Below are 12,562 nucleotides of genomic sequence, written 5' to 3'. Positions count from 1 at the left end.
TGGTACTCTAGATCAGTTAATGGGTAGAGATGGCAAAGTTCATAAGTTCATTAAGTTCTGAATTGGACAGCTACTGAGGAAAAATAGCATATTGCAGTTTTAAACTTTGTTTTTATCTCAGTCTATGAATAAATCTTACTTCCTAGTGGTATTATGATTACTTTATTGTAACTGAAACCACCAAACATCAAATTAAGTTTTCTATTTCACCTGTTTAGCTCCTAAATTCATGAAGTTGTTGTCTCATTTCCTCCAGAGACAAACAGGCGTGAAGCAGTAATTCATGTACTGCGGTAACTCTGCTATATGTTTTTCATATGCTGCCTGCAGGCAGAGTGAATAGGAATAAAAATTGGAACAAAACACCAACAGATCTTGCTCTGTTCTCTGTATCTATGCTTTTAGCTCCTACTCTCTGATTATTTGTTACAGTAGCTCTGGGAAAAGGCAGACTCAGATATTGTGAATGCAGCAGCCCTTCTCCCTTCAGGGTTTCATTCCCAGGGTAAGGGGAAGAATAGCAGAACCAGCATGCTGTTCCCTCTCCTTTTCTTAGAGAAAGATCAGTGGCTCATGGAAAATTTCATACCAAGGAAGTTCACAAGCAGTATTATTAGGAAGTCTCATGAAAAGAGTGGATGAAGATGTACAATTTTATTAACTAACACTTTGCTTTCTATGCATATATTGTATCACTGTTCTTTGTATAATTTTGTTTCTTGTAGAAAAGAAGGGGGCTTCTTTCTATAAGAGCAAATTGATTCTATATATCTCATTGCCTCTTTCCCCCTTGTCAACCAGCAGGCTTTTGTCTTTCTTCTGTCTCCAAGCTCCTGTTTGCAAATAAGGGAAATATCCTATCACCTCCCATATCAACTGGAAAGTATATGGGCATCAAGAACCCCGAAAACAGACAGCTTTCTGTATGTCCTCAGTACTAAACATATTATTATCCTTTCAAAATGGACGTTTCCAAGGGAACAAGCAGAAAAGAGGATATGAGAAATGTAATTGTAAAAGAGAAAAACAAGCCCCAAAAATTTGCACTTTATTTTTTTTTTTTTTAAATTCACATATATTTACATTATTATTATTAAGTTGCAATTATGATCCATGGACTTAGTATTTAATTCATTTATTAAATGCCACAGTTACTTGAATTGCTAAGATTAAGCCTCTATCATGATAATAACTGCATACTCATAAAGCAATTACTATTCTCTAAAAGCATATCTAAATAGACAATAAGAACCATCAATCTCACTTTGATATAAATAAAAACAAACTAAAAAAACAACAGCAACAACAAAACCTGCTACAGTCAGAGCAAATCTGTACCAAAATCAGAGGAATGAAGGCTGTGAGATGACTGCAACCACTGCAGGATCATTGCTTGAAAACAGTTTCCTCAGAAATTTATGGTGTACCCATAATTTTACTGTTTCTTGTGATAACAGAATATTTTCAGTAGAGGTATCTGGGTTTGCACTTCCATAAGAAAGTCAGTTCAAACCTAGGTTTGAGCATAATTTATAAAATATTGGGCTGCAAGTTCAAAACAAACTTAAAAAACTCCAAAGCCAAAACAGGAAAGACAGAAAATTGAATTTCCAGATAGCTTCTGCTGGTTACTAGGCAAGGACTGTTCATTCAGCTTTGAGCAGAAAATTGAACCAGATGACCTTCTGCAGTGCCTTCGAACCTGAATTATCCTACAGCCATATGAGATTCCTAGGTATGTTTTCAGAAGTCACTTATGACTTCATTTACATGGAACTTATTATTGTCTTCCCCCAGACTAAGTAGAAAGGCAGTGGCATTATCACCTGTAAAATCACTCCCAATCCCTTTTGTCAGCAATGATTTTAAACTGTTTGCTAGGATGTACATGCTATTTTGCTCAGATGAAAGCTCATTATTAAGAAAAAACGACATGGACATGAAGCAATAGTCTTAAAGTCGAAAACTCGTAACAGAAAAATGAGAATTCTTAGTTTGTACAGACTAATCTTCATATATACCTCTGAAATCACATGACAGTGAGAATTCTTTGAGTGCTGTGCCTGCAGCTAAATAAACTCCCACAACAAAGCAGGCTAATTAATATGAAGGCTTTCCTCAAACACAGAATTTTGATGTAGTTTCTGTTTCATACCAAAAATGTTATTTAGGCTATTATTAGCAGCAGAATCAGTGGAATTGTATATATCTCTACCTTGTCAGAAGACATCAGAACAATAAGCAGCAAAAGCTGTAGTCCACTTACAGCTAATAATTACCTGTCCTTAACAGATCAATAAACAGTTTGAGTCCTGATTTGTTTAAATATGTTAACTGAGCAATTTCTGCCTGGGAAGAAACTATACTGTAAAGAGACAGGATTCCCAAGAGACAAAAAGTGAAAAAGTTGAGCTGCTTAACTATCTTCTCCATTTTATCTGTTCTCTTTGATGCACTTTACAAAAAGATCTTTCTGTCCTAAGTGGTTAATTAAACATCTGAAATGTTTATGTGTAAAAGTCCCAGCCTAGAGAAGCACCTAAGGTCAAGGCCACAAATGCTACCCTGATCCCATGATGTTAATAGAGGTTTTACTATCGGCTGCAATACCACAAGGTTCTCACTTCTGGAGGAATACAAAATATTTTTTTTTGTTGTTTGTTTGCTTGTTTGTTTGTTTTATTTTTTATCTTTTGGGTTTTTTTTTTTTTTTACATTTCTTTTTGTGGGAACCATTCTGCAATGATTTATATACAAAGCTCAGTGCTGGAAGATGCCACATGAGTGCTTCAAGCTGTGCTGTGAGATGAATAGAGTGTCATAATATATTCAGCAAATATGGCAATCCTCCAAAACAGAGAAAGGTATGAAAAATTAGTTCCTTAGTTTAGAAACCATACACTGAAGCCAAGAACACATAGAAAGAAAATGTATTGGCCTCTTTCCCACTAACACACAAATCACTGTGGTTCTACGTGTACAAACCATTACAGTATTATGCAAACACTGCAGTGTGTTTTTTTTGTTACTGTCTAGGTAAAAATGATTGTTGTTTTTTTCTCTCGCTTAAAAGGGAAAAAACCAAACCCACATTATAGAACATCTGTTGAAACTCACTTTCCAGACCCAAAAAAAATGGCTTATAAAGAATTTCTAAGAGAAATTATTTTTCCATAGAAAAGGTGAAAGCATGAAGAAGGAGACACCTACAAAGTATGCTCAAAATTTTCTAAGAACCTTAAAAATGTAAATATTTGGAACTGCTTTGTTCTTAAAAAAAAAGAATAAAAAATCAGCATGTTATTATTTTGTGTGCTGCTTAATTGTCCTTTGATTCAAGAAGCACCTGCAATTACAGTATGTTTCTTTTATTATAGATATATAGTATAAATATATATAATATTTTATATATATTTTATAATGTAAATCAAAAAACACATACAAATTGGTCCTGAAATAATAGTCTTATACATATCAAGAAGAAAAATCTAACACTACACTCTGTGCAAACTATGAGCTTTCTAAGCCAAATATCTCCTGCTCTACTACTAAATAAATTTGCCTTCTAAATACCTGCCAAAGCTACACTGGTATACAACTTTTCTGAAACATATGCAAGCAGGGAGCTTGTATCCATCAGCAGAATCTAATCAGAACAATTATAGTTATGAACATGATTCAAGATCCTATACATTAAGGCCCAAGAAGGAAGAAATCATTTTCCACATTGCAGAGTCTCTGTGCTACGCTAAATTAAACAAAATAACAGCAACAGAGACAAACCATGTATTAGAAATAGTTAAAAAACAGCAGGGAGGATGGAAAGGAGTAACAAGCATTACAGTGTCTATTAAGTAATGGAATGGTTATGGAAATAGGAATAAGATACTCATGCATTCCAAATGAATATTTATCTATAGCACCATAGGAAAATATACCAAAAAAAATTATGAGGGAAAGCAAGCTAAAGTATAACACTGCAAGCATGCAGCCATTAAATTAATCTGAAATGCATTTGAATTGCTTTTATCACAATGAACTCAGTTCACAATCATGAAAATATGTTGCATGTTTCCACTTATAAACCAGTCTTCCCTAAGTACCATTAAGATTTATTTAACATCAAAATCTATCATATACAATTAAAGCATATCTAAAGTACTTGCTGCATATTAATAGAGCTTTTAAAATCACAATCCCTTCATTGTGTGCTAATTCTGGAACAACAAATTTTTTTTTTATTGCTTACATGTAACATTTGTTGAGGAAGCACATACAGAAAGGGTCTCTTCCAGTAAAACTACGCAGCAAAGGAATAATCTTATACTTAATCTACTTGTAGGTAATAGCACATAATTTCTCACTCAATTGCATTATTGACCATACCATTCTCTACAATGTATAAGGCATCTGATTACCCACAAATGCTCTGCATTTACGAAACTGTTTCAAAAGTGTTAGTGGAAAAATTCTAACCTTCATTCAACTAGTGCCCTTGCTGACTGTAGCATATGAAAACTGACAACCAGAAAACCAGGATAAAGTTCAAAGCAATTTTTCAGTGCCTGTATTGATTAATCTTTAAAAGTTACTGTGTTCACCAAATGCCACCTGCTTTAAGGAGCAACAGATCTGAGAAGAGAACACACTAACACTTGGTGCAATACCAATCATTTTAGTAGTGAGCAAAATTTTCCTAAGAAAATAATGTTTTCTGTATTTTCACCCTCTTTGTCCTTTAACAAAGGAAAACAAAGAAATATGTTCAATGGACTTATCTAACAGCAATACCTGTTAAATTGTTGAGATAAAGCTTTTTAACACCATATTTAATGGATATCCCATTCTCTGCTTACCTGGTGTATTCAGCAGCCTGGACATCTTGCAAGAATAGGAGATAAACTGCTCACAGTATTCAGCACTACTGGTAATGGCAGAAATCTGGTCCATTGTTGCACTGTAGTTGAGCTGCAGCACAGATAACTTCTCCGGGCTGCTGCCTCCCACAGAAGTCTGCATTTGCAGATCATGGTACACAGTTGTCCATACTTTATCCTCTGAAAGAGAGGGCAAGAAAGACAAGACAAGAACTGGTAAGAGACAGACAGTGGAACTGAATTAAAATAAATTTAGGCCTTGACAAAAAATAAAAGTGTTTGGCAAGAAATTTTTTGAGGTGGTAGTGGGGAAGGAGGGCTCTGCGCATGAAAGGTCGTCATGTAGCAACATAGTTCCAACTATGAACTGATGAAGGGAAGAAACTCTGATCACCTTTATGAAAAGATACCAAATATACCATGTGAGAAGTCTTCCTTAAACAACTGATGCCTTCAGTTACATATGGAACTGATAAGGATTAACTTTGATCAGAAAGACAGAAGCCTTGATGCCCTAAAGAATCAAAGTTTTTTATGTGAAGAACATTCACTGTGCATGGTAAATTGCTGTGGGCTCGAGAGATACACTGCTTTAGTAAAGTAGTAGTAAAGTAACAACAAGAATGAACCAGATTCTCAATTACTTCATTTAGCAATTAATAATGAAAATGTTTCCACATTTTTTACCCAGGATGTGTTCTAGGCTAAAACAAAGTTACTGCTTATTAAGACTTAAATATTTTAAGACAGCAGCACCATATAACTTTACTGATGCTGGTTATGGTATAGATAGTACCACAGGAACTAATCCAAGTAGAATGGAAATATAAAATCTTCTGTTTAGATGTGAAAGGCACACAGAAGGAGGAAAGACAACTTCAAATTTTTTAATAAGAAATACAGTAATATTAGCCAAATCTCAACACCTCCAACAAACTTTTTTTGCAGGGTCATGCAAAAAGTGTTTTATATCCAGCCCAGAACAATGTCTGTATGCACTATACTTCTTTAAACTACTGATCAAGTCACTAGAGATGTTACTGTGAACCATTTGTCAGTAGTTACCAGAGAAGATTTAAGATGAGGTATTATAATAATGAGGCAACACATTCCACACTCCTTTTATAGCAAGATTTGTTGAAGTTGTAAGGTAGTTTAGAAAGGAAACAAAGACAAGGCAGAGAAACTTTGCTGTTATAGACCAACCATTTGTTTTTCTTAGAGGGACATTCCACTCAAACAAAATGGAAAACATATTATCCAGGTAATACAGGGCTTCAGAATGAAAACTATGAAGATTCAGTCAATATTATTGACACTGTCTTCCTGTAAGAATGCTATTGTATCACTTAGGTGTGAAGAATTTTAAAATTTAGGTTGACTAGGTACCACTCTAAAAATCCACTCTCTCAGCTGATATGTGCTACTCATATTGTACATCTCACATAGAAAAGGAGTGAAATAGGTCAATTATCCTCTGTAAAAAAACCACAGGCACTTATCCTTTCTCTTGACAACACAAAACTTGCTAGAAGTGTGTCAGATTCTGTCAGTAAATGACTTTTGTCATGTAAGGCTCTTTCACATTTTAAGTTGTTTTTCTGTTTTAATTTTTCTGCCGTATATATTTCTACCACTGAGGGCAAAGTCAAAGAAATCTGTCTTGGAATAAAGAACCTTAAACAGAACCTTAAAACACATCGCTATGAGTCTACTCTGGTGCCTTAAACTGGCTTGTATGAAAGTCCAGATTCCCAAATGAGTCAGGTCTCTGACTCAGCTGTTCTGCCAAGCAGCACCACTGACCACAGCTGTCCTTCAGAGATGCAGAAAAAAAACACACCACGCTGCTAACTTTGCTGTATTTATCACAAAAACAGACTCTCCAGGGAGATCACTTGGCATTTTCTGAGTATACTAATTCACCTGACAGATGTGCCTTGTAGCAATAAACCCCATAAAATGTAGTGCATTGCAGTATGTTTTCAATTCCTCTATGTAAATCTCTTGCCTGTTAATGCAAATCTGAGTCATTCCAAAACTTGTGGCCCGCACATCAATATTTTAACTACATGGAAACACTTTGCCAAACTGACACAGACTCAAAAGTGCTTCAGTACTTCTTCACCAAGTTCACAGGAATGTGCTCACATCCACTGATGAGTTTTGGTGCGACCCAGAGTCAAGATAGCACTCCACAATATGATTATCCTTATCTTCTGGATTCTGTACTCTGCCTTATTTTCCAGTCTTAATTTTTACCGCATAGTGTCAGGCTATTTTGGATTATATGGAATCATGTGGACCCGTGTGTTTGCAACTGATACAGTGTTAAGTCTTTCTAATCAAATTTTCAGAGATAAGGTAAGCAAAGCAGACAAATCCTCCACAGGTTGTACACACCACTAGTCAAATGAGATGAAATTCAGCAGGTGATGCAAGACAGTTATTATTTTAATATTCATATCCTTAGTCTGAAGCCCTTTATAAAACACAGCAATATTCTTGCATTGAGAAAAATCAGGAGAGAGGAATCCCTCTCCCAAGTACCAAAAAAAAATTATAATTGTCACCTGTCAAATTATATAGAGAATATAATCCAGTTCTGTTAAGAGCCTGGGATGGAAGTTTACTGCAAATTTATTTTCAAAAAAGGATTGAGATAGTTTATATATTCAGTGACAGAAACCTCTCATTTTTGGCAGAAAACACTGTACATGTAAGAACACAAAAGTTCTTACAGAAAGGAATGTACTAGGACAGTTAGAGCCTTATATAGGATTTTTGATCCAGTAAAGACTCATAGAGTAGCCACTAAGATGGTACAGGAATGGGACTAGCCATAGGAATTGTGTTAGGCACTATGTTTGAGAAGGAATTTTATTATGGATAGCAGATTCTAGCCAATATACTGTCACTTCCCCTCTGAGTTAGGAAGTTTAATCTTTACTGTGGCACACTGTACTAAAGATGATAGAAACATACTCCTGTCAGTCAAATGCATCCTCCGAACTACTTCAGGACCTTTCTGTCAAAATACAAGTACTAATAATAGTTAAGTGCTTGATGCACCTTGTAATAGATCTTTTTATCAATATACATGTGTATGTGCATAAATTCAATAATCTTTTACAGAAAAGCAACTCAATCTCTTCCTGCTGTCTAAAAGATGATGGGGGATTGATTAGGATACACCTGGTCAGATACTGAAAAGAAACCTAGGTCTTATTTCACTTGAAATGAATTTTTTGTTAAAAAAAGGACTCAAATGACCCATGAACACATTCAGCAGGCTGTCTTGTCCAAACTCTGAAAGTTGAAGCATCTATGCCTGCAGGTCAGGCACAGAGAGAGTGTGGAGCAAAAGTTGTGGCTGGTGTACAGGAAAGAGGCTCCTTCACACAAGGGATTTCACACTGTTCATGTATTTCCTGATTTAACTGTAAAGCACTGCCATGACACAAGGACCAAAACTGTAAGGGAAGGTAGGGCCTTTCCTGGGCTGGGAAAACACATTAACAGGGCAATGTGGTCACAGACAAAAATCCATCTCCCCTACCCACCAAATGCAGACTTCTGAATACTTATAGCTATATATATGTGTGTGTGTCTGGCTTCAAGATGTCTGGAAAGACTCAAAGGAGACAGATGCCAGGCAGAAATCTCAATGTTATCCACTGAGTGCTATTAAAAACTGTTTTTTTCCTTTTAGTCTTAAAATTTGTTAATGTGTTTGTACTTCCCACAGAAATCATCTAGGCATATAACTTGAAGGCCAATATCTTCACTCATGTTTTCAGTTTCTCAGAAACTCCTTATTTCTTGAGACCATTCTTGAGAGAGGTGGAATCAGCACCCTGCTTGCAGTCACCTTCCATTACAGAAAAGGTAATGCAGATAGGTCACACTATCTCAAATACCTGTATCCTCACCATTTATGGCATTCTCCTCATGTAGCTAAGAACAGGATATGGTATTCATGGTTAACATATCCCTCTTTTCTGCCAATAATACACAGAAGTCCCATTTAAGGTCCACAGAAATGAAAAATCTGTCCTAGTTAACAGTAACGCTATAATTATTCCTGGCAATTACCATCACCACAATACTGGAAGGAGTATTCCCCGCAGTAGACAAGCTGTTGTTTGAAGAATACCTGGAATGTGACTATTGCTAAACACAAGTGTTTAGAGACAATTTGACAGTCACAGTTGTGTACTTGGCATTTGTACCATCGATATACACTTCCCCCTACACAGGGAAGTATAGGAGTTCCTAGCTGGATTTACTGGGCTGCTCCTACGTTTCCCACTGGAGGACAGAGCACCAGCACCAGTAATTGCTAACACCTCAGGAAGAGAAGGGACTCCAAGATGACCACTTCTTCATTCAAATGCATATTTTAGTGCTTCTTTTAATTGTGCACAGCATGTTGCACGAAAAAATAGGGGTTCTTCCATTATTTTGTTTTTAGCAGTGAAGAGGAAGTATAATTTTCTTTGATAGAATGCCTAAAACCAGTAACCATAGATTCTTAATAGAATTCATAATGGTTTTCACTAAGAACAATCTAATTAGATCCAAACTGCTAATACATTTGATGCAATTATAGAGAAAATAGGTTCCCTGTAATTTAGTCTGTACATTACTCTTTGCTGAAACAGTTCCTCTCTAACAGATAGATATTACAGTAAGATTAAGTTCCTTAATTTAAGAATAATTTTTTTTAAGGAAGGAAATGACCATCTGTTTTCTTAAATGACAATAAAGTGACAATAAAGTGACATAATTTATTTTGCTGAAAATACTTTTTCAGTTGCAATGACTGACTTACAGTTCTGCCCACTCACTACTCCTTTTTCCAATAAAAAGTGAAGTAGGTGGCTAGTAAAATAATCAATAAGTATTAGTAATGGTTCACTAATAAAAAGGGAAATGAAATTAAAAATTTCCTTGATCACCATTCAAGTGATCAGATCAAATATTAACATAAGGAATTTCTACCACTTCATGTTCAATCTATTTCATGATGTTATGATTATATTTATCATTATGCTATTGAAGATTTTGCAGACAGTCAGTTTCTTCTATTACAGAACTTTCCTCACTCATTTGCTTGGTGCTCAGTTAAGCAAGAAGACTTGCTTCTGACAAACAAATTAAGTAATCTTTTGTAATTATAGTTAACTGATAATAAGTTTGAAAAATAAATATCAGAAAGCATAATTCTTGTATTCCACAGCTATGGATACATTTTCCCCTTTCCTTTTAATCTACAGTTATATCTATTGCTATTAGAGTATTAAAGTTTTAACTTTATTTATTTATTTATTTATTATTAATGGACTTATATGCTTAAGATATAATTTTTGTAGGTATCTTCCAGAAATCAGAAAACATTTTGATTTCTCAGGAAAGATGATCAGCTCTCTCTCTCCCCTTCAATATACCTGTGGTGGGTTTTTTAATGGATGCAGTTTCTTGACCTAAATTTGGCTGATGTATGAACACCTCGGTTCCTGGTTGAAATCTGGAGAAGATAATTTTGAGAATTCCTGACCATATAAAAGTCTGGAGGTGGTTCTTTACTAGACATCCTGATTTTGACCATAGTAAGTGCTTTTGTCCCTTCAAAATAGATTACTGCAGCATGTTCTACAATATACTACACCACAAATCACTCAAGAAACTAGACAGGACAACCCATTTAAAAGTGGACTGCCTTCTAGGAAGGACAAAAATTACAACCGTAATCATCTCATATTATAAGGTCTACGGTTTTGTTTTCTGATAAGAGCCTAGTTGGATGGTAACACAACAGTCATTAACAATGTGAATAAACTAAGCACCCTTTTTGCAACAGTATTGTAGACACAAGACCTGGTGTAAACAACAGATGTGGAAAAAATTACAGCCACCCATATCTCTTCTCCATCCTTTTATATTTCTCTTGGTGAATATTTGTATATAAAAGCTTAAAACTATATATATAAATTTAAAACTACTTCTGAGATGGACTTCAAAGGAGCTACAGTTGAGTTTATAAAAATTAAAAGTATACTTTCGTTTGAAGTTAATGAGTGTTTTGACAGTCTTGCCTGAGATTTGCAAATGTCAATTTTTCAGTGCAGTTACTCTGGTGATATGAACTGCTATCATCTTACTAATGTAGAAAATGGGGTTTAGACCAGAAAAATCCAATATTTAGAAAAAAAAAAAAAGAGTAATTGAAGAGTGTTCTTATGAACTGAATTCTATAGCAAGCAAAGTCAGTCAGTTTCTTAATCTATAGAGGTGGGGAATAGGAGCAATCCCAAAATGTAATTGAGCCATTCCTGCACTCATTTTCTATGTCTACTCCTTTCATTCCACCCTTTCATTGTTTCTTGATCAGGATAATAATGAATCTTCAAATTTAACTAAGACTCTTATGTTCATTTTTATTTATGATGGTGTCTTGTGAGGCAATACACTTCCCTTGTATTTACATAGTCTCTTTCATAGCAATTCAGGACAGAGAAAACTTTATTTTTTTTTGTGAACTTACAGTGATACTGAATGATATGATTTTCTAATAATTTATAAATAATAGATAAATTCAGATACTTGGCAAAATAGAGTGGAAAGAAGTGACCAAAATACAATTTTCAGGGAACCAAATATTTCTAGAGAAGTGATAATAAAATGGCTGTTCCAATGCAACTTGTTAGAAATCTCAAGGGACACTAGGGAAGTAGCAAGCAGAGGATGAATTCTCTGGATCACTAGAGATGATCTTGAACTGTTCAACACAGTTGTATGTGAAAAGCTAATGACAAGAGTACCTTGAGAATCAGAATAAGATTTCACTTGTGCCTTTAAAGAAAAGAGACTGCAACAACAGGTATTGTTATGCTGAAAAACAGTGCCTAGGGGGAAAAACTTAAATCTGATTTGGGCCCTAATGTCAAAAATTACCTCCTATGGGTGTTATTAGAAGCATGAATTTAAAAATAATCCTATATTGAAAGGAACAATAAATAATGAGATACAGCATAGCCATATGAAGGAGGACTCGGATCATTTAAGTGCCTGGTCTAACAGATGGCAATTGCAGTTCAGTTTAGATTAAGGAACATTAAAGTCAAGAACAAAGGACATAAAAGAATTAACAGTGTGGTTGTTTTCAGCACAGTGAACAGGATCTGGGTAAGGGCTGAAAACTTTTTTAGCAGTTCAATGACTGGAGAATCAAAAACTGATTCTGCTTTCTGAGGAGCAGCCTCATATATAAACAAGTATACAAATAGAAAGATCAAATATGTCTCCTTTAAAGCATCTTTCAGTTTATTTTAGCATATCGTAGGAGCTTATGCACTTAAAAAAAAATCAACTACAGCCTGTTTTTTCTTTTACAGAGCAACATAGCACAATCCTTTAGCTATCCCAAACAGGTCTTCCTAGAATCACTGAAAAAAAGTAACACTGTTTTTAAAAATTTATTTCAAAGGATATCTTGAAGAAAGGAGCTTCTCAAAGCTTTCACTATGTTAGCTTGGACCACGAGAAACCATTTCCTTGGCTGTTTTGGCTGACTTTGTTCTCACAAAGAGACAGAGACTAATGCAGGTTTCAAGTTAAACCACTAAAAACTCCCCTTAACTCTCATTCCACAGCAAAGTGCTTGAATCCTCACCATACTCTTC

General features: G+C 35.1%; 1 protein-coding gene across 2 annotated transcripts in view; it reads right to left on the bottom strand.

Moving 5' to 3' along the window:
• Nucleotides 1–12,562, bottom strand: part of CNTNAP2 (contactin associated protein 2) — a 1,024,120-nt gene that overhangs the window by 300,676 nt on the left and 710,882 nt on the right. For both annotated transcript variants that reach the window (XM_005519091.3, XM_088052353.1), the window contains exon 13: nt 4,857–5,057. In XM_005519091.3, coding sequence (XP_005519148.2) covers nt 4,857–5,057 — 201 coding nt within the window. The remainder of the gene's footprint in view (nt 1–4,856; nt 5,058–12,562) is intronic.

Source organism: Pseudopodoces humilis, chromosome 1 (genome assembly GCF_049639895.1).
Source record: "Pseudopodoces humilis isolate 2021_Gansu_Grassland_sample_001 chromosome 1, ASM4963989v1, whole genome shotgun sequence".
Classification (NCBI taxonomy): domain Eukaryota; kingdom Metazoa; phylum Chordata; class Aves; order Passeriformes; family Paridae; genus Pseudopodoces; species Pseudopodoces humilis.
The sequence above is the reverse complement of the archived record's forward strand: the minus strand, read 5'-3'. Positions and strand labels throughout refer to the sequence as shown.